This window comes from Globicephala melas, chromosome 14 (assembly GCF_963455315.2).
Source record: "Globicephala melas chromosome 14, mGloMel1.2, whole genome shotgun sequence".
Lineage (NCBI taxonomy): Eukaryota > Metazoa > Chordata > Mammalia > Artiodactyla > Delphinidae > Globicephala > Globicephala melas.
Window position 1 is genome coordinate 38,327,899 of NC_083327.1, and position 27,224 is coordinate 38,355,122.

At 37.9% G+C, this 27,224-nt stretch overlaps 1 protein-coding gene across 1 annotated transcript in view; it reads right to left on the reverse strand.

Moving 5' to 3' along the window:
• SNX3 (sorting nexin 3) overlaps nt 1–27,224 on the reverse strand; it is a 50,478-nt gene that overhangs the window by 4,441 nt on the left and 18,813 nt on the right. The window contains exon 2 of the mRNA XM_030882898.3: nt 6,123–6,218. Coding sequence (XP_030738758.1) covers nt 6,123–6,218 — 96 coding nt within the window. The remainder of the gene's footprint in view (nt 1–6,122; nt 6,219–27,224) is intronic.

Here is a 27,224-nt window from a genome sequence, read left to right on the forward strand (position 1 = left end):
CAACTTTCACACAGGTTAAATGCCCAAAATAATTATCTGGTCTAATGTTAAAAGTGAAGTACTGTGCGTCAAAGGACAACATCAAGTGAAAACAATTCACAGAATGGGAGAAGATTTTTGCAAACTGTAAATCTGATGAGGGACTTGTAAGAGGTTTTTTTTGTTTTTTTAGTATATTCTATATACAACTCAATAATAAAAGAAACTCAATAAAATGGGCAAAAGATCTGAAAAAAAATTTCTCCACAGAAGATATGTAAATGGCTGATAAGTACATGAAAAGATGATCAACATGATTAGCCATCAGGAAAATGAAAACCACGAGATACCACTTCACACACGCTAAGAAAGCTATAATAAAGAAATCAGATAATATTAAATGTTGGTGAGGATGTGGAAAAACATGGAACCTTTATACATTGTTGGTGGAAATGTAAAAATGGTATAGCTGTTCTGGAAAAAAAAGTCTGGGAGTTCCTCAAAAGGTTAAACAGAGTTATCATATGGCTGTAAATCCATTCTTAGGTATGTACCCAAGAAATACAAACACATATGTCCATATAAAAACCTGTACATGAATGTTCACAGCAGCATTATTACTATTTTTTAATATTTATTTATTTATTTATTTGACTGCGTGGGTCTTAGTTGCGGCATGCGAGACCTAGTTCCCTGACCAGGGATCGAACCCGGGCCCCCTGCATTGGGAGCAGGGTCTTAACCACTGGACCACCAGGGAAGTCCCATAGCAGCATTATTCTCAATAGTCAAAAAGCAGGAATGACCCAAATGTCTGCCAATGATAAATGGATAAATAAAATGTGGTTTATCCATACAAAAGAATATTTTGGGGAAATAAAAAGAAATGAAGTAGTGATTAACAATACAATAGGATGAACCTAGAAAACACTCTCGGTGAAAGAAGCCAGTGAAAGAAGCCAGACACAAACGACTACATATTCTACGTTTCTATTTATATGAAATGCCCAGAACAGGCAAATCCATAGAGAAAGATTAGTGGTTGTTTAGGGCTGGGTGAGGAGAAATTGGTAGTGATTACTCACGGGTATGGGGTTTCTCTTACGGTGTGATTACAGTGTTCTAAAACTGACTATAGTAATGGTTGCACATCGTTGTGAATATAGTAAGAACCACTGAATTGTACACTTTATTTTATTTTTTTACATCTTTATTGGAGTATAATTGCTTTACAATGGTGTGTTAGTTTCTGCTTTATAACAAAGTGAATCAGTTATACATATACATATGCTCCCATATCTCTTCCTTCTTGCGTCTCCCGCCCTCCCACCATCCCTATCCCACCCCTCCAGGCGGTAACAAAGCACCGAGCTGATCTCCCTGTGCTATGTGGCTGCTTTCCACTAGCTATCTATTTTACGTTTGGTAGTGTATACATGTCCATGCCACTCTCTTGCTTTGTCACAGCTTACCCCTCCCCCTCCCCATATCCTCAAGTCTGTTCTCCAGTAGGTCTGTGTCTCCACTCCTGTCTTACCCCTAGGTTCTTCATGACATTTTTTTTTCTTAAATTCCATATATATGTATTAGCATATGGTATTTGTCTTTCTCTTTCTGACTTACTTCACTCTGTATGACAGACTCTAGGTCCATCCATCTCATTACAAATAACTCAGTTTCGTTTCTTTTTATGGCTGAGTAATATTCCATTGTATACATGTGCCACATCTTCCCTATCCATTCATCCGATGATGGACACCTAAGTTGTTTCCATCTCTGGGCTATTGTAAATAGAGCTGCAATAAACATTTTGGTACATGACTCTTTCTGAGTTATGGTTTTCTCAGGGTATATGCCCAGTAGTGGGATTGCTGGGTCATATGGTAGCTCTATTCGTAGTTTTCCAAGGAACCTCCATACTGTTCTCCATAGTGGCTGCACCAATTCACATTGCCACCAGCAGTGCAAGAGTGTTCCCTTTTCTCCACACCCTCCCCAGCATTTATTGTTTCTAGATTTTTTGATGATGGCCATTCTGACTGGTGTGAGATGATATCTCATTGTAGTTTTGATTTGCATCTCTCTAATGATTAACAATGTTGAGCATTCCTTCATGTGTTTGTTGGCAGTCTGTATATCTTCTTTGAAGAAATGTCTATTTAGGTCTTCTGCCCATTTTTGGATTGGGTTGTTTGTTTTTTTGTTACTGAGCTGCATGAGCTGCTTATAAATTCTGGAGATTAATCCTTTGTCGGTTGCTTCATTTGCAAATATTTTCTCCCATTCTGAGGGTTGTCTTTTGGTCTTGTTTATGGTTTCCTTTGCTGTGCAAAAGCTTTGAAGTTTCTTTAGGTCCCATTTGTTTATTTTTGTTTTTATTTCCATTTTTCTAGGAGGTGGGTCAAAAAGGATCTTGCTGTGATTTATGTCATCGAGTGTTCTGCCTATGTTTTCCTCTAAGAGTTTTATAGTGTCTGGCCTTACATTTAGGTCTTTAATCCATTTTGAGCTTATTTTTGTGTATGGTGTTAGGGAGTGATCTAATCTCATACTTTTACATGTACCTGTCCAGTTTTCCCAGCACCACTTATTGAAGAGGCTGTCCTTTCTCCACTGTACATTCCTGCCTCCTTTATCAAAGATAAGGTGACCACATGTGCGTGGGTTTATCTCTGGGCTTTCTATCCTGTTCCATTGATCTATGTGTCTGTTTTTGTGCCAGTACCATACTGTCTTGATTACTGTAGCTTTGTAGTATAGTCTGAAGTCAGGGAGCCTGATTCCTCCAGCTCCGTTTTTCGTTCTCAAAATTGCTTTGGCTATTCGTGGTCTTTTGTGTTTCCATACAAATTGTGAAATTTTTTGTTCTAGTTCTGTGAAAAATGCCAGTGGCAGTTTGACAGGGATTGCATTGAATCTGTAGATTGCTTTGGGTAGTAGAGTCATTTTCACAATGTTGATTCTTCCAATCCAAGAACATGGTATATCTCTCCATCTGTTTGTATCATCTTTAATTTCTTTCATCAGTGTCTTATAATTTTCTGCATACAGGCCTTTTGTCTCCTTAGGTAGGTTTATTCCTAGATATTTTATTCTTTTTGTTGCAATGGTAAATGGGAGTGTTTTCTTGATTTCACTTTCAGATTTTTCATCATTAGAGTATAGGAATGCCAGAGATTTCTGTGCATTAATTTTGTATCCTGCTACTTTACCAAAGTGGGGTTTATTGCAGGAATGCAAGGATTCGTCAATATACGCAAATCAATCAAGGTGATACACCATATTAACAAATGGAAGGAGAAAAACCATATGATCATCTCAACAGACGCAGAGAAAGCTTTCGACAAAATTCAACACCCATTTATGATAAAAACCCTGCAGAAAGTTGGCATAGAGGGAACTTTCCTCAACATAATAAAGGCCATATATGACAAACCCACAGGCAACATCGTCCTCAATGGTGAAAAACTGAAAGCATTTCCACTAAGATCAGGAACAAGACAAGGTTGCCCACTCTCACCACTCTTATTCAACATAGTTTTGGAAGTTTTAGCCACAGCAATCAGAGAAGAAAAGGAAATAAAAGGAATCCAAATCGGAAAAGAAGAAGTAAAGCTGTCACCGTTTGCAGATGACATGATACTATACATAGAGAATCCTAAAGATGCTACCAGAAAACTACTAGAGCTAATGAATTGTACATTTTAAATTGGTGAATTGTATGGCATGTGAATTATGTCAATAAGGCTGTCATAAAAAAGTGATGTATACATTCATGAAATGCGTATTAAACACTCCAGTGTGCCAGGTGCTATGTTAAGCAAAGCCACAAGCCTAACAAGACACTTCTTCCCATAATCAGACAGAAAAAGACAAATACTGTATGATCTAACTTATATGTGGAATCTAAAAGAGCTGAACTCACAGAAACAGAGAGTAGTAGATGGGTTGAGGGGTGGGGGAAATGAGGAGACATTGGTCAAACGGTACAACCTTTCAGTTAAAAGATGAGTAGGTTCTGGGATCTAATGTATAGCATGGTAACTATAGTTAACAGGATTGTATTGTACTCTTAAAAGCTGCTAAGAGAAACATTGAATGTTTCAAGAGATACTGAATGTTACCACCACTAACAACAAAGCAACAAAAACAAAAACCCCTATGTGAAGTGACAGATGTATTAACTAATTTTATTATGGTAATCATTTCACAATATATACATATATCAAATCATTGTGTTATATAACTTAATGTTATTTGTCAATTCTATCTCAATAAAGGTGGGGGAAAAAAAGACACTTTTCCCTATGGTCATAAAAAATTTCTTCTTTGTTACCCAAAACTCTCCTAACTTGTTTTGTACATTTAGATCTTCAAACCATCTGTAATTTATATACAGTGAGTTATAAATCTTTATTCCCAAATAGTCAAATGTTTCAACCCCATTTACTGAATATAAATTCCTTTCTGCATAAACTGACAATGTTATTTTTGTTATGAACTAAATTTCCAGTAAACATGTGGTCAGCTTCTAAATTTTCTGACATTCTGCTAATCTATTTGTCCATACCTAAAGCAATACTACATTGTTTTAATTACTATAGTCTTAACATATGCTCTGATGTCTGCAGGTGCTAAATTATTGGTAAAAATAACTTTTGGCTATTCTTGAGCTTTCTCTGATTCTAAAGCTCTATATAAATCTGCAGGTTTATAAAGAACTCCAATAAGATTTGTATTAGAATTTTACAAATTTATAAATAAGTTAGGAGATACTGCCTTATTTCTGTCAGGTCTACTGCTAAAATCCCACCTCTAAGAGAGGCCTTCCCTTGACTGTCCTATATGACAGCTCTCTTGGCACTCCCTATTTCCCTTAATTTTGATTTTTAGAGCATATTACCATCTAACATATTATATATCTTACCATCTTTTTCTGGTCTCCCTTCACCACTACCCCAACTTACCCAATAAAGTGCCATAAAAGTAGGGACCCTTCATTTGTTCACAGTTCTGTCTGCAACTGACAGAACACACAGAATGAGCTCTCAAATGTTTATAGAGTAAATGAATCTTCAAAAGTGAATATTCCAAACCAGGAATGTAATATTTCTGTTTATTATGGTCTTCTTTTGATCTTTCAGTGAAGTTTTAAAGTTTTCTTTACATGGGTCTTATATTTCCAGTTTTATCTGTAAGTATTTTATACTTGGATATTCTTTGGAGTAAAACTGTTTTTCCATTTTTGATGGAATGCTATGATTTGTATATGTTGCTCTAGTATCCAGCCACATTTTTGTGGTTAAGGACGTTTTCCTTCCTTTTCTTAGTACGCTTCAGAAGCGAGAACGAGTTAGCCTTAACCTACTTCAGGGCTCCTACCATACCCACTTCTTATCCTACTACACTTGAGTCACAAGATAACTTTTTGCTATTCTGAGTGTACTTTTCATGACTCCATGCCATATATGTCATTCTGATGTAGGGCTGAAATAAGAGACATTAGAATGAGACCTTGTTCTCTCTATGTTGCAGCCAAAGCCACCAAATTTCTTCTAAGAGAAGACAATTATTATCAGGATATATGACAGTGTTCTAAAACTGCAGGTAGCCACCCAACAGTAGATCATGGCCATCATTTAAAAAGCTAATCTGAGGAATATCAGTACCTGTCACACAGAGTAAGGTAAGTACTGGTTTACGAAACTTCTGTTATATGTAAATGTGTGATGATAAAAAAAAAAAGTATAGCGTCAGTAAAAAAAAAAAAGAAAATGGAAATACACTGATATAGGAGATGTACTGAAGAAGAGAAATTTAGCAAGGGGAAGAGAGGAAGGTGGGACAGGAAGATCATGGAAAGGAAGGAAGCAATAGCAAGAAAGTTCTAAGAAGAGTTATCTAAGTGTGAGTCAGCACAGGCCTCAACTGGGCCACTGAAGTAGACATGAGAAGGAAGAGTTCTAAGGAAAAACTGCACACTTCCCCCATCTCCTATGAAGTAAAATGAAATTGAACTATTTGAAAAAAAAAAAAGAAATGTTTTATTTTACTCACTTTATTCAAGATCATTCTCCTGAGAAGTCTTAAACGTTAAAATTTGGAATGTTTCGTTTTACAGTCACATTACAAATAATTCTTACCTTACTCTCTCTTTCTAATTCACTTCGCAGCCATTCAAAGTCACTGTATCTTCTTCTAACGGTAGATTCCTTCAGCTTGAAAATAGGCAGATTTGTCTGAAACAAACAGAAAATCACTCCTAAGTTGAAGCATGTTATAGGGACTTCAAAAAAGTGGGGGGTTGGGGGAGGACCTGTTTGTCAAATTGATAATATGGCAAGCCTAGTTATGTTAATATAAGAAAATCATAAAGTTAAGATGACATTTTACCTTTAAATGTAAAAAAGTACATTTTTTACATGGCTGTTAAAAAGTATGTTATTTATACTAGAATACAACTTTTAAAATGCACATTTGTACATATGCTTTTGGATGTCATTCTGCCTGACGTCAGTTACATAAACATAGGTCAGTTTTTCTATTTCAGTAAGCTGTAAAAATGTACAGTTTAGTATACAACGCTCATAGGGGAAACAGACCTTAACTACTTTGAAATGAAATACAAAATATTTTGTTATTACGACTAAATTAGATGTTTCATAGTGAAAGAAAAGAATACAGAATTATTCTTAATAGTCTTCTTAAAAATGCGAGAAAACAGCAGGGAAAGAGAGCAATGCACTCTTACCACCAATAGGAAATTAGGAATCATACACATAAGGTCTATCTATCCAGAGCTTACAGGCTGAGGGCAAGTTTAAGAACTGAAAACATAATGCCCAGTACCTTTAGGTTACATCGGAATGGAAGACTATTCTTGAAAGAACGCAAAGACTACTTCGGTCAAATTCTAAACTTAAAGTAATAAGAAAGATTTCTATTATCGTTTACTGATCCTAAAGAGAAAATACACTACCAAATGCAATTTAAAATGGTTTACGACTGAGGGCTATTAGCAGAAGCTGTATACCACTACAATTTTATAATCAAGAATAGATTTTAAAATGCATATAATATCACAAAGTTGGTAGGGACAGAAATGACCTAACACAATTAATGCCATACCATACTGAAAATGCTATTTAATACTATATACTCTCAGATTATATTTTGTCCTTTATTCAGTCTTTGCACTTGTAGAATGACAAACTGTTTTAAAGCTGAAAAGAAAAAGTGTCACCAGAAGGAAAGACTGGCTTCTTACAGGGACATCATCATCATGTAAAATTCACCCCTAAGAAACTTCCAATCATTTGTTAAACTTAATGCCACCAGTAAGTGTCATTCAGCAAAAGAAAAGCTTTTTATTCAGGACCTTAAACCCATTTTGCAGTGGTTTCAATTTTTTCCAACGTGTATTAACTTCTCTATGTAGTATACCTTATAGCTTGGAATCTTCTACAGATGCTATTGGGCATAACACTGTATAGGTTTCAAGCATGAAACCAAATCTCACAAGAGGTTTAAAAGCACTTGAATTTTCTTTCCCAGGTAACCACAACATTTGTTCATTGTATTAATGACTAAGAGCAAAATTGCACCTAACAAGACTCTTATTATACTAAAAGTCAAGCTTATATTTAGAGATGCTGGCTTGCTGTACAGAGGGGTATTCTCACTCCCCACAGGGAATAAAATTAGGTCCCCTGGAGAGCAGGATGATAATTCCCAGAAAGAAAGCACTGGATTATTTCTCTCTAATTTCACCCATTGGCTTTTTAACCAAGTTCACCCTTCCGCATTAAAATATTAAGTCTTTGTAAGTGTCTAAAGATAGAAAGGCCTTTACAGAATTGAGTGTTTTCTGCAGGTGAGACTTTACATTTTGAATTCCCTCCTCTCAAATTACTTTACAAAAGGGATTAGCTGCTCTCTTTATTCAATATGTTAAGATCAAGCTTGTGAAAAGAGTTCCCTAAGAATTTTCATACTTATGGGTACGGAAGTCTATAAAGTTAATCTCTGAAACAACATATCAAGCTTACAGGTACAATGTTGAGGGAAGAATGCCAATTCAGCTCATTTTACCTCCATTTTCCCTTTTGAACTTTTGACACAAGCATGATTATATCTGATTCACTTTAATAGACAGGTAGTGGGAGGGAGAAAAAGTCCATTCCTTTCTATGATTAGCTAAGAGTTTGATAGATTATATATTAAAAAAAGATCATGGTTAGCTTAAGAAAATTTCATGGTTTTCTCAGCTGGTTATAATTTCTCTTTATATGAGGACTGCTTTAGAGTTTTTTGTGGTTTTTTTTAACATCTTTATTGGAGTATAATTGCTTTACAATGGTGTGTTAGTTTCTGCTGTATAACAAAGTGAATCAGCTACACATATACATACATCCCCATATCCCCTCTTATGTCTCCCTCCCGCCCTCCCTATCCCACCCCTCTAGGTGGACACAAAGCACCGAGCTGATCTCCCTGTGCTGTGCAGCTGCTTCCCACTAGCTATCTATTTTACATTTGGTAGTGTATATATGTCCAGGCCACTCTCTCACTTCATCCCAGCTTCCCCTTCCCCTTCCCCGTATCCTCAAGTCCATTCTCTATGTCTGCGTCTTTATTCCTGTCCTACCACTACATTCTTTAGAACCTTTTTTTTTTTTTTAAGATTCCATATATATGTGTTAGCATACGGTATTTGTTTTTCTCTTTCTGACTTACTCCACTCTCTATGTCAGTCTCTAGGTCCATCCACCTCACTACAAAAAACTCAATTTCGTTTCTTTTTATGGCTGAGTAATATTCCATTGTATATATGTGCCACATCTTCTTTATCCATTCATCTGTTGATGGACACTTAGGTTGCTTCCATGTCCTGGCTATTGTAAAAAGCTGCAATGAACATTGTGGTACATGACACTTTCTGAATTATGGTTTTCTCAGGGTATATGCCCAGTAGTGGGATTGCTGGGTCATATGGTAGTTCTATTTTTAGTTTTTTGAGGAACCTCCATACTGTTCTCCATAGTGGCTGTATCAATTTACATTCCTACCAAGAGTGCAAGAGTGTTCCCTTTTTTCCACACCCTCTCCAGCATTTATTCTTTGTAGATTTTTTGATGATGGCCATTCTGACTGGTGTGAGGTGATATCTCATTGTGGTTTCGATTTGCATTTCTCTAATGATTAGTGATGTTGAGCATCCTTTCGGGTATTTGTTTATAGAGTTTCGATAAAGTCACATCAAGTAATTCTTAGTATTATTTGCCCATTATTTTTAGAGTGGTTAAGTGTGCCTGTTAACTTCTCCCTGATCATCACAAGGACTTGCAATTCAACTTGATCAAAATACAAATGAAAGATGCTGAGGTTTTTTGTTTAAGCCACTGGACTATCCCTGTTGATTACAAACTCTCCTGATTGGTCACTTTCAACTTATTTAACCCTTATAAGATATTCTATTTTGGTTTTCTAAAGAGAAAAGAGTAAGGATAATTTGTTTCCCCTACAGTTTTGGGAGGATGCAACTATTACTACAGTTTAAGAGCATCTATAAAAGGGCACAGTGCTAGATAAGATGAGTAATATAACAATTAGTAAGATGCAGTCCCGGCACTTATGAAGCTTATAATATGTTAGGTTATAAGATAAGCATATAAAAAGTTAAATTTACATGGTTAAAAATACCATACATCATAAACAAAAAGTTGAAAGACCACAAAAAACTGTAGACAAATATATGCAATAAAAAATAAAGAAATAATTTCATGAAAATGTAAAGAACTTAAAAACTAATGAAAGATAAAGATGAATAACCTGACAAACAGAACAGGCAGAACACACAAAAACTATGTCAATAATGTTCAACTTCACTCACACAAGAAATGCCAGTCAAAACAGTAAGATCCCATTTTCATTTGTCAGACAAGCAGGTATTAAATTTTAATACACAATGATGGTGAAGATAGATAGGCATCTAAAAAACTTGCTGATAATAGTGAAAACTGGTACAACCTTTTAAGGAGGGTGTTTTGGTGATATCTATCACTCTTTTAAATGCATTTATCTTTTTTTCTTAGTTTAATTAAAAATTTTTTTTCAATTTATTTATTTATTTTTGGCTGCGTTGGGTCTTTGTTGCTGCACGTGGGCTTTCTCTAGTTGCGTCGAGCAGAGGCTACTCTTTGTTGTGGTGTGTGGGCTTCTCATCGCAGTGGCTTCTCCTGTGGAGCACGGGCTCTAGGCGCGCAGGCTTCAGTAGTTGTGCCACGCGGGCTCAGTAGTTGTGGCGCACGGGCTTAGTTGCTCCACGGCATGTGGGATCTTCCCAAACCAGGGCTCGAACCCGTGTCCCCTGCATTGGCAGGCGGATTCTCAACTACTGCGCCACCAGGTAAGTCCCAATGCATTTATCTTTTTTTTTTTGCGGTACGCGGGCCTCTCACTGTTGTGGCCTCTCCCGTTGCGGAGCACAAGTTCCGGATGCGCAGGGTCAGTGGCCATGGCTCACGGGCCCAGCCGCTCCGCGGCATGTGGGATCTTCCCGGACCGGGCACGAACCCATGTCCCCTGCATCGGCAGGCGGACTCTCAACCACTGTGCCACCAGGGAAGCCCGCATTTATCTTTTGAGCCAACAATTCCACCAGGAATTAATCCTACAAATATTTCCACATATGCAGAAAGGTATCAGTGCATAGAAATTTACTTTAGCATTGTTTATATAATAGCAAAAAACAAAAAATCACAACACACACACAAAAACCCAGAAAACTAAAAATCTTATTAAACTGTTACAAACATAAAATGAATTATTATACAGCTTTTAGAAAATATAACTCAGCCATAGACTGATCAGGAAGCCTGCCTGAGACGTGTAAAGTATAAGAAGTTTCAGAACAGTATCTATCTACAGTATGATACCATTTGTATAAAGAAAAAGGAAAAAGCATAAGGGAACTGACGATTGGTTTGGTCAGTATTCCTTTAACACACGGAGTCAGCCATACTTCAGGAAGACAGTTGAGAATGGTGAAAACAGTGTGAACTACATGCAGAGAAGAAAGTATATTTAGGAAGTAATTCTTGTATATTCTAAACCATAGGAGATGATGGGAATTAAAACTGAAAAGCCTGAATGTCTGGCTAAGGTATCTCCTGTGAGCACCAGCAGTTAACAAACATCTCTGAACAGGAAAATATCTTTAAATAAAAAAAGTATAACAGAGAAGTTACTATGAATTCAACAGATTAGCTACATGTACTACCAAGGGGCAGCATGAAAACAGATGGTTCTATTCTCACCACACACAGAAGCATTTTTTTGGTGGTAATTATGTATGATTCTGGATATTAACTAGACTTATTGTGGTGATCATTTCACAATGTATACAAATATCAAATCATTATGTTGTACACCTGAAACTAATATAATGTTATATGTCAGTTATTCCTAAAAAAAGAAAAAGGTTGGTTCTAGCTAGTTTTAAGTTTTATCTGCTTGAAGAATATGGAAAAGAGACAGACAACTGAGGCAAATTATAGCAAAAATTCTTTAAAGGTATTTTTTTTGGATATCATTTAAAATGCTTTTGACTTATCCAGAGACAAATAAAGTGCTGAATTCTGAAACTAAACATAAATCAGACTTAACTATGGTTAACTTAAGATGACTAAAACTTCTGAAACTTAAAAGGCAAGATTTAGTATCTTCTCATCCTTACATTCATATTTTCCTCCTAATTTCAAGAAAAGTTGCTCTAGGGACTTCCCTGGTGGTCCAGTGGGTAAGACTCTGTGCTCCCAATGCAGGGGACCCAGGTTTGATCCCTGGTAGGGGAACTAGATCCTGCATGCATGCTGCAACTAAGAGTTCACATGCCGCAACTAAGAAGTCTGCATGCCGCAACTAAGAGCCCGCATGCTGCAGCGAAGATCCCATGTGCCACAACTAAGACCTGGAGCAGCCCAAATAAATAAATAAATAAATAAAAAGAAAACAAAGAAAAGCTGCTCTAGTTGCTCAAGCTGAGCATAAACTAGAAACCACTGTTTTCCTCTAGCTATGGTTCATTTTACCTAACAGGTAAAAGTGTCAAACTCAGCCATTTGTATGAAATAACAATATTTGAGGAACAGTGACCAGAAACAGGCAAGATCAGAGACAAGCAAAACTAAAGTCCATCATTAGGCAGGAACCATAAACTAAGACAGCCGTCAGCTATTTGTGTAGGTATGTGTTATCAGTAAATGCTGAAGGTAAGCTTAAGTAACCTTGGCCTATTTTAGACTTCTCAGTTTCACTCATGGAGTTATGAACGTTCTGCAAAGCAAAGACAGAGGCTCCTATAAATATTTACATCAACTATTGTCATACATATAAGAAACTGCAAATTAACCATAATTTAAAGCTATGTCAGGGCTATGGCCCAAACTAACACTTAAAAAGCAGAGAATTATAATCATCTGCCCCTCAAAAAGTTAAGTTGGTTGCCTGGAATCCATAAAGTCTATAAAAACTATTTTATTCCACATTTAAATATGCTTTTAGTAATCATTATAAGCCAAATACTAGTTAAATGTCACCACTACTTAATAACATTTTTTTTGAAAACTATAAAATAGGTTACCTATATTAACAAGGGAGGCAAAAGCTGAGAATACAACACGAGTGATCAGATGTGGCACTGAAAGGACCTTTTAAAGTCATATCTAAATATAGAACACAATATTAAAAAGTCAGAGCTAAAAAAGTCAATCCAAAATCTCTACTCCGTATCCTATTCCTACTACTGAAGTCAAAGAAGTCTTCTTCAACCTGGTTATGCTTCAGAATTACCTGAGTAGTTTAAAAAAACTTCTTAAATGAAGAATAACACAAATAGAGAAAAGTGCACAAATACATTGAGGGTACAGCTCAATAAGTTTTCCGGTGGTAGTAATCTGGGTAGTCCTAAAACAAAACAAAACAAAACATGGGGCGTCCCTGGGGGCGTAGTGGTTAAGAATCTGCCTGCCAATGCAGGGGACATGGGTTCGAGCCCTGCTCCGGGAAGATCCCACATGCCGTGGAGCAACTAAGCCCGTGCGCCACAACTACTGAGCCTCTGCTCTAAAGCCTGTGAGCCACAACTACTGAGCCCATGTGCCACAACTACTGAAGCCTGCGCTCCTCAACAACAGAAGCCACCTCAATGAGAAGCCTGCGCACTGCAACAAAGAGTAGGCCCCGCTCGCCGCAACTAGAGAAAGCCCACATGCAGCAATGAAAATCCAATGCAGCAAAAAATAAATAAACAAATTTATTTTAAAAAAAAAGAATCAAGCACTGCCTCATTATTCCTCTTTTTTTTTAACGTTTAAAGTTTTTACTGATTTGACACAAAACGAAGATAACATAAAATTCTTTACAAGATTCACACTGGTAACAAATTGGTTAAGGAATGTCAGTTCAGAGTATTTAAGCTCAATACTGCACAAAGAAAATTCAAAATGCCCATAAATATGACAATTCATAAAATGAAAGAAACCTGATGGAGACTTCCCTAAATTTGACAAGCCCCATAATCTACATGGCATTACAAATAATGATATATGACACTATTTTTTTCCTAAATTATCATTAGTAAAGAACAAAATTTTATTCTCCATGCTGGAGGAAGGAATATAATTTTTTAAAATTTTTTCTATGTAAAATATTATAAAATTGCTGTCATATGTAGAAGTGATCAACGAGTATACAGCAGCAAAAACCTCAAAAAAATATAGAATGGTGTTAGGCAGTTAGTAAAAGTATGTTAATTTCTGAATTTTGTGATGTCAGTAATATTCTGCAATTTTCTTTTTTAATTGAAGTATAGTGGATTTTCAATATTATATTAGTTTCAGGTATACAACAGAGTGGCTCAAAATTTTTATAGATTATACTCCATTTGTATTATAAAATATTGGCTATATTCCCTGTGCTGTACAATATATCCTTGTAGTTTATTTATATATGCCTTGTTATCTCTTTAGTCTCCTTCAATCTAGAGCAATCCTCCTGCCCTTTTGCCATTTAAGACATTGGCAGTTTTAAAGAATGCAGGCCAGATATCTGAGATACATTATACACTTGAGTTTGTCCTTTTCCTTATGACCAGTTTCATGTCGTTCATTTTTGTCAGGAATGTCCTTACAGAAGGAATGCTGAAGCTTTCTCAGTGCCCGACATCAGAAAGCACGTGATGTCAGCTTGTCCTATTATTGGATCACTTGGTTAAGGTGAGGTCAGCTAGATTTCTCCCACGTAAAGATTTCTCCCATGTAAAGTTACCTGTTTTCCTCTTTATAGTGAGGTTTTTTTTTATTCTTGCACTTACCCTTCATAATAAAATTTAGTGCCATTTGGAATTTACCCAGCTAAATTTAAAACTTATAGAACTGGCACAGCACAGAATGAATTCTTCTCGGAGAATTCACATTTTTAGGTGAAATTACTTGCCTGACTTTAACCATTAAGAGAGAGACTGGCTTACTGCAGGAAAGCCCTACTCTCTGCCAGATACAGTGTGAACACGCAGATGTGTAAGGACATTATGTTCACAATTTGTTGATTCAGAAAAATTAAGAAGACTTATAGTCTACTTGGCTAGAATGAAGCCATGGATATTTGTTACTTGTCCTATGCAAAATTCAGGGCAATTCTCAAGCTTCTGTGTAGCTTATGAAAAGGTGATGGACTGATCACTATATAAGAAACCTGGGGCATTCAGAAAACTAGAAAAGAACAAGACTAACAGCTTGAAGAGAACTATTCAATATTATTTTATTGCTCTTTATTTTTCCTAATAATATACCAGAAACAAAACTGCAAAGGGATGAAATGTTATGAGAGATGCCTATATGCCTGATACTCTTAAAAGGCTATTTATATAAAAGAGAAACCAGTCATTTCCCACAAGGTATAACTAATCACATAGGGTAAAATCATCAGGAATCCAAACAGACATTATATACTAAAGAACAGATTTTGAAACCATGGTATAGAGCTCTAAAACAAGTGCTCCCTTCATGTCCAAGCAGAGGAAATGGCCACATTATTGGTCTCCAAAAAGCTAGGTCTTACACACTTACACAGGCTGACCTATTAAAGTCAGCAGCTCACAGATACCCTATATGTAACCTGATTATCACTGATAGCCAAGCAGAAAACCAAGCCTCAAAACGTGGTCACCTGAATATAGCTTAACAATAGATATTAGAAAAATGTTTACTAGGTGTTTCTAGTATTTCTTCAGATAGTGTCATGTGTACATTTGAAAAAAGAGACTGGCAAAGACATCAAAAGTATACCCAATAGACCATACTCTATTCAACCAATCCTAAGAGATGTAAATGGATGCCTCACTACAGTTCTCATTAAAAGGTTGTATTTCTCCAAATATCTACATCTAGAGATAAAGGATAAGCTGAGAAGTGCTTAAGCTATTACCTCGCCCTTCAGTACTTTTGATACTTGTTTTACCCAAACTGGAACAGCATGAATAACTGGAGATATGGTTTATAACCTAGATGAACTCTAAATATGGCTTGGGAGAAGTCATTGAAGTGAAGAATAAGCTTTTAGTCTGGAGAACCTTTGAAATGTAGATTGTCATTAAGCCAAGGTATTTAGTTTAGTTTCTTTCTTTCTTTTTTTAAAAAAATAAGGACGTGGCCTTCCTGTGATACAATTTCCCGTTATTTTAAAAGAAGTATCCTTTATGGTATAATTTCTGAGACAGTAGAGAAGAAATTATCTAGACTGGTTTAATGTATAAACCAAGTAATTCCAAATACTTTTCCTACTTTGTTCATATTCTTCATTTGTGAATGGCAACAAGATTCATTTGTGAGCTCATGCAAGGTTCTCAATGAACAGCCTTTAATGGAATTGTGCAGTAATAATTCTACTGTAAAGGAAAATTTGTTCTTAATAGTTCATGAACACTTACATAATCCTACAGGCTTCTGCTGAAAGAATACCGCCTATTAACAGGGTAACCTTTTTTGAACAATTTTTGAAGTGCAAAACTACTTTCTATCTCTTTCCAACGTGCCTAATTGTAAGAATTGCCTCAAGAGGTTTTATTTTTTTTTAATTTATTTTATTTATTTTTGGCTGCGTTGGGTCTTCATTGCTGCACACGGGCTCTCTCTAGTTGCGGCGAGCGGGAGCTACTCTGTGTTGCGGCTCGCAGGCTTCTCACTGCGGTGGCTTCTCTTGTTGCGGAGCGTGGGCTCTAGGGCACGCGGGCTTCAGTAGTTGTGGCACATGGGCTCAGTAGTTGTGGCTTGTGGGCTCTAGAGCGCAGGCTCAGTAGTTGTGGCTCACGGGCTTAGTTGCTCTGCAGCATGTGGGATCATCCCAGACCAGGGATTGAACCCATGTCCCCTGCATTGGCAGATGGATTCTTAACTACTGCGCCACGAGGGAAGCCCTGGACACTATCTTCTTATATCTTATCATATATCATAAGATATATCATATCTTACCACCAGGGAAGTCCCTCAAGAGGTTTTAAACACACTCCCATCCCCACACACTCCAAGTGCCCTCATCTAGAGAATCTCATTCAAATTAGCATGGGTTGGAATCCAAACATCAGTATTTTTAGGTGATTCTAAGGTACAACCAGGGTCAAGAACCACTGCCCTAGGCTTACTAAATGTGAAACAGGGTAGGGGGGGACTCAGGAATCTGTATGGTCACCAGTGATTCTAGTTTAGCCAGGACAGATAGGGGCAATATTTTACCTCCTCAAGGATAGTGATCTGGAACTAGCACTATGAGAACACTGAACTGGAAACGGGATGCAAAGTCACTGTAAGTAAAACTATAATGTAGAAACCAGTGAAAGAATATTAGTTAAGAAGCTCTTTTCAGTAGGTGTATTTTAAACTTCAGTATATGCATTACCAGGCACATATGGACGACAGAGATCTAAAAAAGACACCCTCCTTAAGAGATATTTACAGCATAAAACTGGGGGGTGGAGAGCAAAGTAGTCTTCCAAGATTTATTACCTTTAGCAGTGAAAACCGTAATTCATCACAGACTTACTGTTTAGATAAAAGGGTAGAAACCTGCACTAGAGTCATCAGTGTAGAAATGAAATAGACATAAAACATACACACATGAATATATTAGGTTAAGTCTGCATGGTAGGCTCATAAAAAGTATCCTTACCAAAAAAAAAACAAACAAAGAAAACACAATGGTACATGCTCATGTGCAGATATGTCATTTTGATACATTACTGACCCCTGAACAATGCTGGGTATTAGTGGCATTGACCCTCCTGAGAGTTGAAAATCCAAGTATAATTTATAGTTGGCCCTCCAAATACATGGTTCCTCTCTATCTGCGGTTCTGCAAACATGGATCCTGTAGTACTGTAGTATTTACTATTGAAAAAAATCCGTGAATAGGTGGACCCATGCAGTTCAAACCTATGCTGTTCAAGGACCAACTGTATATCCTTTCAGACTTCCATATATACAAATTTTATTATTAAAAATATCAGCTTCTCATTTGATATCGTTAACATGATTGTGTAGAGTCATCATCTACATGAGAGACAGTATAGTACAATGGTTAAAACATACAGCTCTGGAACCAGACAATCTGGTTTTAATCCCAACTCAGGCATTAATCAGCTATCTGACCCTGGGCAAAATGCTATGGATGAGAGCTAGATGAAGCCTTAATATAGATCCAGGGAACTGATACACTGTCCTTAGGACAAACCTCTAAAGGTAAAATTACTGGGCCAAAAGCTATGAATGTTAAGGCTTCAAAATGTCCTCCAGAGAGGCTGCTTTGCTGTAGACTAAGGAGGTACACAACTGTAGTAGGCTATTACTTTGGTGGCCTACAATAAACAATGCCTCTCAGTATCTTTCTTTCTGTATCCTCCATATCTTTCTGTATCCTCTCCCATATCAGCCTGGCCATGTAACTGCCTTTTATCAATGGTATATTAGCAAATATCTATTGATTACAATAGGGCTGGTCCTCTTGGAACGCTTCTTCATAAAGACATTGTCTCTTGGAACCCAGCCACCGTTATTCTATTAGAAATCTAACTATCCACATGGAGGAAAACTCAGGACCTGATCAACAGCCCCAGCTTACCTCCCAGATGGTAGCCAGCACCAACTTGCCAGCTAGATGTGACTGAGTCATCTTAGAAATAAATCAGCCCCAATCAAGCTGCTCTAGTAGATATCAAGGAGAACAGAGATAAGCTGTCTGTTCTAAGATCTGACCAAACTGTAGAACTGTAATAAAGTGAAAGTAAATTGTTGTTTTAAGCCACCAACTTTTGGGAGTTTTGTTACACAGCAATAGATAACTGAATCAGTAACCTGACTTTGGTAGAATCATGCTAATAAACAAGAAGAGACTGAGAGGACAGTATTTCACATATAAAAATGTGATACCTAAAGAGCAAATAGACTTAAAAAAAATTTAAACTCTTTGCTGTTTACTTCCTTATCAGCTCTTGACTATTTTCTGAGTAGCTGAAGTTTCCAGAAAATCCAAAAGACTTTATTGATTCTGGATTATTCAGCAAAGGAAGTGTTCCTCCATAACTTAAGAAGCTTATCAAATGAGCTGAACCTGAAGATTTCCTACTCTGAACAAAGGCAAAGTTTTAAAATAATGGTTATAATTTAAGATTGAGTTGTTTTCTCTACAGTAACTTGATATATCTCTAGGAATAGATAGTATGAAATAGTTTGCCACCAATATTATAAAAGAATGAAGCTAAGGTGTTTCTTCAAAGAATTACCTGGAAAACTATAAAAAACATCAAAGAAGGTATTTAATGATTCTTAATTCTCTAAGACATGAGTGATCCCCATAGTAATAGACTCCTTTCTCTTCTAGTCAGAGTGATTAGCTATAGTAAGAGCAACTAGACAATGATATTAAACACTATATGCATGCATGATTTAAATTTACAAATTGACAGCAGTGCCATTACAATATTTTATTCCTTTCATAAAGCTGCACAAAGAATGATTATTGTTCTATTAACCTGAAAGTACTCAAATCACTAATGCAAAATCTTTTTATTAGAAATAGTAAGTAACTCTCTAAGAATCCTCATAATATACCATGACCAACAGCACAGGTCACAAGAGGATTTGTAACTTGTCATCAAAGGTTCAATATATTAATAATTAGGTCAGTATAATTTAAAAAAATTTCTGGCCAGCAGATCCTCTTTAACCGTTAGGTGTAATCAGTGTTTGAGGTAGGGCTGGAAAGCAAGGCATTCTGGTTCTTTCCCTTATAATGTAGGTTCATTTCAGAGTACTCTATCTAGCCTCTTTTCTTCTCGTACTTTCCTTTCCGTGACCTCTCCTCCAAGCTGTGTTGTGAAGTTTGTAAGAAAAGGAAATCATTCCAGATCCTTCACCTTTAGCCCCCGAACCCTACTTGAAACCCTATAAATATTTAATATTTATAAATATTAATGATAAAGTCTCATAAGCCATTAAACTGATGTTAGAATGCTAATAAGTATACAGAAAAAAAGGCATTTACTGAGACTCTACCATGAACGCTGACTAAGTATATTGACATGGTCCCTGACTTAGATTTTATACAGACGAGCATAGGTTAGGGTTAGGAGGTAGACACTAAGGAGAGTGGAATACCATGGGGCAGTTTCTGTGAGATAGTACTCAATTTGGGGAGTACACTATGATAAAGACATGTATGTACAACCTGTCAAAGGTCTTAAAGCTAATAGAAAAATTTTCTAAGTATATTTTCATGGCTGCTTACATCATTATGTATCAAAAGTTTTCAAGTTTAGATGTGGATGAAAAGTTTAAAATCCCCGTTTTTTCCATTTTCTTAAGGTATTCAAGGTAACAGCCATTAAGGTTGTATCTCAGAGAGAGACATAAGGTTTAAATAATTGTTGCAACACTTTTAGTGGTGGAAGTTCCTGACGTGATACATTGTTGGGGGAACAAAATGCAAGCAAATATATATGAGTATATATACATTCATTCAGTATTTCCTTTGTATGATTGTAGACTTAGCATAATAGAAGCTAATAACAAATCTGTGACAATGATTTCTGATTCCTGGAAGCAGCAAACAAACAAAAAAACAGATAAATTAATCAAGCAGACCTGGGCTCAAGCCCTTCTCTGGAACTAAACAGTATGACCCTGTCAAGTTACTTTCCCCCTCTATAACTGAGTTGCAGTATCTTTAAAATGAAGATACTGCCACTTAGCTCAATTAAATAGGAACTATTATTACTTCACACATATTATCACTTATTGGATACTTAGTGTAAAGTTTCACTTTATGGCTGAAGAAACTCAAAAAGAGGAGATATGAAACTTGTTCAAGGTCACATGTCTACTAATAGGCAAAGAGATAAAGAGGATTCTTACCTATGTTCAAGGTTCATGCTCTTAAGGAACACTATGGTTAGAGTACCTGACCCAAAACAGATGTTAAATAAAAAAGGTTAGGGGCTTCCCTGGTGGCGCAGTGGTTGAGAGTCTGCCTGCCGATGCAGGGGACAGGGGTTCGTGCCCCGGTCCGGGAGGATCCCACATGCCGCGGAGCGGCTGGGCCCGTAAGCCATGGCCGCTGAGCCTGCGCGTCCGGAGCCTGTGCTCCGCAATGGGAGAGGCCACAGCAGTGAGAGGCCCGCCTATCGCAAAAAAAAAAAAAAAAAAAAAGGTTAAAAACTCTACTAAAGGGACTCCCTGGTGGTCCAGTGGTTAAGAATCCACCTTGCAATGCAGGGCACGTTGGTTTGATCCCTGGCTGCGGAACTAAGATCCCACATGCCGTGGGGAAACTAAGCCCGTGTGCCACAACTAGAGAGCCTGTGTGCCTCAACTACAGAGCCCACGCACTCTGGAGCCCATACGCCACAACTAGAGAGAAGCCCACATGCTGCAATGAAGAGCCTGCACACTGCAACTAAGACCCGACATGGCCAAAAATAAATAATTTTTAAAAAATCCACTAAACATTTAATAAACAGTTCAACAACTACTATGTGCAAAGAGCTGTAAGTAATACTTGGTTAAGAGGCTTTTAAAAATATTTAAACACTGCATAACAAGTGCTTCTGAGCACCCATAAATTAACATTAAAACATAATAATATGAACTAACACAACACTGTAAATTAACTATACTCCAATATAAAATAAAAGTTAAAAAAACTTTTATTGACATATATACACTAATATGTATAAAATGGATAACTAATAAGAACTTGCTGTAAAAAAAAAATAAATAAAATTTTAAAATTCAAAAAGAAAAAAAAGAGTACTTAAAAAAAAAAGTTTAAAAAAAATACCAAAAAAAAAAAGGAGAGCTTCCCTGGTGGTTCAGTGGTTGGGAGTTTGCCAGCCAATGCAGGGGACACGGGTTCAATCCCTAGTCCGGGAGGATCCTACATGCCGCGGAACAGCTGGGCCCGAGCACCACAGCTGCTGAGCCTGCACCCTAGAGCCCGTGAGCCACAACTACTGAAGCCCATGCACCACAACTACTGAGGCCCGTGTGCCTGGAGCCCGTGCTCCGCAGCAGGGGAGGCCACTGTGGTGGGATGCCCGCGCCACGGCAGGGAGTGGCCCCTGCTCACCACAGCTAGAGAGGGCCCGTGCGCAGCAACGAGGACCCAACGGAGCCAAAAATAAAATAAATAAATTTAAAAAAAAACCCATAATGCGTAAAACGTTGTTTCTTTAAAATATGGAACCTAAAAGAAAGGTGTAATGTGTGGACTAAAAATGTCACCTGCCATATCAGAAGCAAAGGATGTTGAGGCCATCAAACCATCAGCCACTGCAGCCGGCCCTCCACTCCACCCCCTCACACTGTGCACCCTCAAGGGATTCAGGATGGAGAAAAACAGGATACTGGTCCTAGATAGTTAAGGTGCATATCAAAGGAATGATTTCAATGAGCCCAGACTCTTGCATCTTCCCATACATAAAAAGTGCTAAATTCATTAACCTGATGTCTGTTTGTCTTTATTAATCTTTTGATGTTCCAACTACCTGGTATTTGTTGCAAAAACTCCTATGTATCCTAGCTCCTCCCTTACCTCTTTGGAACAGTTCCTCAGAGCTATCTGAGAGGCTGCCTCCCGGGCTTAAGTCTTCAGCAAGTCTGCAGAATAAACCATAGTTCTTATCTTTCAGGTTGTGCTTTTTTTTTTTCTTTTTCAGTCAACAAATGTAAAAAGATAAGGGTGGAACTGCTGAATGGTGGGGTAAGGAGCTTGGTAAACTCTCTCCCTCCAAAAAAATCAAATATAAAACTAGTAGTTCTACCAGTGAGGCAACCTGTGCAAACCAGCACCATTGCTGCTAGAGGGAGACAGATCACTGATCAAGAGTAGAATGCAGAAAAGTTCCATATACAGGGGTGTTGTTAACAATAGTGATCTTGGTGGCAAACAACTGGGGAAGGCCAATACTGCAGTAGTCCAAGGTTGCAGTACTGACTGGGGCAAGAAACAAATCAGCAGACTTGCCAGAATTTTAGCAGGGGTATCCTGAGAATGGCACAGCAATGACAGGCCTTGATAAGCTCTCACTTACCCCTGGTGGTCTGAAAGGCTATGTGCTTGCACAAAGCTGTATGCAAGCTCAGAAAAGAATGGTGAGGACCTGCGTTATCCATACATCTGTAACGGAATATGAGGTCTTTCAGATATACAGGAGAGATAAAGACATGAGAAGACTTGGCACAAAGTGAAAGCTGAAACAAACTTGTAACCTGGCTTATACTTTCAATTCCCCAACCTACATACAAACAAACACACTAGCAAAGGGCAGAAGCCTTACTAGCTCAAGGTGTTTATGCAGAACCTCTGAACAGTCACTGTCTGACCACTAAAGCAGTCCTGATCCAAGGGTGACCCTCTAGGAAGCCAGGCTTAAAACACACACACACACACACACACACACACAGAGAGAAGAAAAATATCAGCAACTGCAAACTACAGACTTAGTACAGGCAAGTCCTTAAAAAAAATAAAGATATAGCATCAGAGCTCCCCTGGGAGGAAAGCCAAGAGGTGATCTAGCTCAACAGTCTCTAAAATGTATCATCTAAAATGCTTGGTTTAACAAAATAATTATAAAACATGCAAAGAAACAAGTAAGTGTAACCCGTATGAGGGTGAAAACAGTCAACAGAAACTTGTCTCTGAGGGTGTTCAGTTGTTGGCCTAAGCTGACAAGGATTTCAAAGCAGCTATCACAAATATGTTCAAAGAACCAAAGGAAGCCATACTTACAGAATTCAAAGTATGATGACAATGACTCAATGAACAGAGAATCTCAACAAAAAGAGATTATAAAGAAGAACCAAATTGGAATTCTGGAGTTGAAAAGTACAATAACTGCAATGAAAAATTCACTGGAGGGGCTCAACAGCAGATCTGAACTGGCAGACAAGAGAATCAACAAATCTGAAGACAGATCAACCAACTTTTCTATTCTGAAGAATATACAGGAAAAAAAAAAAAACGAAAAAAAAAGCAGTCTCAGAGACCTGTGAGACTCCACCAAGCATACCAACACAGGTGAAACGGGAGTCTCAGAATGAGACAAAGAGAATAAATAATGACTGAAAACTTGCCAAATTTGACTAATATCTTTAATCTGCACATCCAAGAAGCTCAATGAATTCCAAGTAGGAGAAACATAAAAAGACTCTATATACATCATGGTCAAAGTGTTTAAAGACAAAGACAAGCAGAAAATTTTGAAAGTAGCAAGAGAAAAATGACTCATCACATACCCGCCAATCCCCCACAATAAGATTAACAGCTGACTTCCCCCTGAAACAATGGGGACCAGGAAGCAGTGGAATATTCAGAATGTTGAAAGAAAACACAACAACAAATAATTCTGTACCTAGCGTAGTAGACAGAATTCTGACATGGCCCCCCAAATTCCCACCCCATGGTGTACACACCTCCTTTTAGGTGTGGGTGAGTCTTATGGATGTCACTTCAATGATTAGATTACATTCTCTGACAAAGTGAAAGAATTTTGCAAATGGAATTAAAGTCCCTAATCATTTTGACTTTGAGTTCATCAAAAGGGAGATTTTGGGGGGATGGGTTTGACTTAAATCAGGTGAGTCCCTTAAAAGAGGGCTTTAGTTCCTCTTAGACCAAAGAGATAGTCTGACTAGCCTTGAAGAGGAAGGCTACTATAAATTCTATAACCTCCAAGAAAATGAATTCTGCCAATTCTGTGAGCCTGGAAAGAATCCCAACCCTCACATGCGACCAAAACCTTGGCCAACCCCTGACTGTAGGCCTTGTGAGACCTGAGCAAAGGGCCGAGCTAAGCCATGCCCAGACCTTTGACTTATAGAAACTGTTAAGGTAATATTTTAAGGTACTGCATTTATGATAATTTTTTTTTGCGGTACGCGGGCGTCTCACTGTCGTGGCCTCTCCCGTTGTGGAGCACAGGCTCCGGACGCGCAGGCTCAGCGGCCATGGCTCACGGGCCCAGCCGCTCTGCGGCATGTGGGATCTTCCTGGACCGGGGCACGAACCCGTGTCCCCTGCATCGGCAGGGGAACTCTCAACCACTGCGCCACCAGGGAAGCCCCAAAGTGTGCAGTTTTAAGTGTACAGAGTTCTGTAGCATTAAGTACATTCACATTGTTGTGCAACCATCACTACCATCTATTGCCAAATAATAATACATTCTATAAGAATGTTTAAAATAATACATTCTATAAGAGAATGAGTAAAGGGTTCTTAAAACTAATCATTTGCTGAAATCAGCGCTTTCTTCTCCTTTTTGACAGTGCAATAAATAGAAAGCTGGAGCCAACTCTCAGATAATAACAGCAGCGGCTAATATTAAATAAACAAGATAGTATTTAAAGTCCATAACACACGTCATTTAATTCTCATGTAATTCTGAGGAAGATCCTAACACTCTAATCTTAGGATGGACAAAAAGTTCAGAGGGGTTAATTGATCAAGCGCACTCAATTAGCAGGTAGGGCAAAACTGGGATATGAATTCATGTCCATAGTTCAAGTGTTAAACACTTAGAATTTGTTAAACTTATCTCCCAAATAACAAAAAAATCAGTAGACTCTAAAAGAATGGAAGTCCATGGTACATAAGTACTCAAAGTTTTGTTCCTCTACCCCCAACACACATAATACTAAGTCCGCCTCCAGTTCTCTTCTACCATCACTAGGTTGGGAAAGACTGCCCCAGATGTTTAGATCAGCTGGGAGAGAAGTCTAGCTTCCTTGAGAGGAAAACTTAAACACTATGATAGACCTATCAGTCAAAACCCAAAAAGAAAATGAGATATGTGTCAGGTCTTCTGTTGGTGGAATAACACCAGGGAACCCTATAAAGGAATGGATGGAGAGTGAGAGAAACAAAATGTAATGTCAGGGCAAGTATAGGAAATAACAATAGTAAATAACAGCAACTAGGAATTAAAACAAAATTTCTCTGCAGACTCTGGCATAGAATATAGAATTTCTAGCAATACTGACATCAAAAAACTGCTAAGATGTCTCTGAAACCACATGATACTCAATTTCCTAAAGTAATAAAATGATCCTATCAAGAAAATAAGTCGGACTTACCTGCTGGCAGTGGTTAAGATTCCGCCTGCTTGGGGGCTTCCCTGGTGGCGCAGTGGTTGAGAGTCTGCCTGCCGATGCAGGGGACACGGGTTCGTGCCCCGCTCCGGGAAGGTCCCACGTGCCGCGGAGCGGCTAGGCCCGTGAGCCATGGCCGCTGAGCCTGCGCGTCCGGAGCCTGTGCTCCGCAACGGGAGAGGCCACAACAGTGAGAGGCCCGCGTACCGCAAAAAAAAAAAAAAAAAAGATTCCACCTGCCAATGCAGGGGACATGGATTCAAGCCCTGGTCTGGGAAGATCCCACATGCCACGGAGGAACTGAGCCAGTGCGCCACAACTACTGAGCCTGCACTCTAGAGCCCGCGAGCCACAACTACTGAAGCCTGCGCACCTAGAGCCTGTGCTCTGCAACAAGAGAAGCCACTCCTATGAGAAGCCCGCGCACTGCAATGAAGAGTAGGCCTGGCTTGCAGCAACTAGAGAAAGCCCGCGCGCAGCAACGAAGAGCCGATGCAGCCAAAAATAAATAAATTTATTAAAAAGAAAAAACCTTGCCTCTTGGGCAACTTAGAAAAAAAAAGAAAATAAGTCTCTAACCTTTGTTTGATTAAAAGAGAGAAATTAAGAAAATTTCTCTCTCTCAATCAGTAAAGAATGGGGTGTGTCTGCAGTCAGTCACACCTAGAGTTTGGCCCAGGGGTTAACAGTGACCAGATTGTGAGTGACCACTGACCAGAAACACAGAGAGACAGGGCAAAAAGGTAAAAAGCAAAACAAAACAAAACCTCAGGAGAAAAAGCCCTGGGTGCACTGGTCCCTTCATATATGGGCCATCCTGTATATTTGAGGCCAATATCAATTATAGTCAACTAAAGACAAGTCAAACAAGTCAATCTGAATTCCAAGGAAAACTGGACAAAGATATGTCTGGTAGTCTGAGTCTAAAACTTTAAATAGCCCAATATAGCTAATGGCTACTGTATTAAAGCAGATTTAGACAAAGAGTATCAAAAGTTCTAGAGAAAAGCAGATCAAAGAACATATTAGTTCTAAATAATCCACTGAAGTATATCCATAACTGATGTCCTACTTCAACCTATAAAGCTTTTCTTAATTTTATTAAAGTTTGATCAGATTCTATATAATTATAATCCTTCTACAATGCTCTGTTAGCTTTGACATTCTTGAACCTTCTTCATAAAGAAGCTCTGGGTACCATACATATTTCATACAGATTTTTATATGCTTCATAATCTTTTAAGTTGGATTTTTAAAACCTATTCTGTCACAAATGGACGTGGGTGTTTTAAAAGATTGTTTTTGTTCATTTTGAATGACTGCCTCAAGTTAAGGTTCAGGTTTCTTCTCAAAATAGAAACATAAAAAATCGTGTGCCATCAGAAGAAATTATTTAGTTATACATTCACTGTTTGAAATCCTTAAATATATTTTAGACTTTGAGACCTAGAATCACAAGTTGCAATAGTCAAAATACTTTTCTCCTAAGGTGTGCAGTGAATGGAAGATACTTTTGCTTTAAGACTTTGCTTGGAATTATGGAGGGTC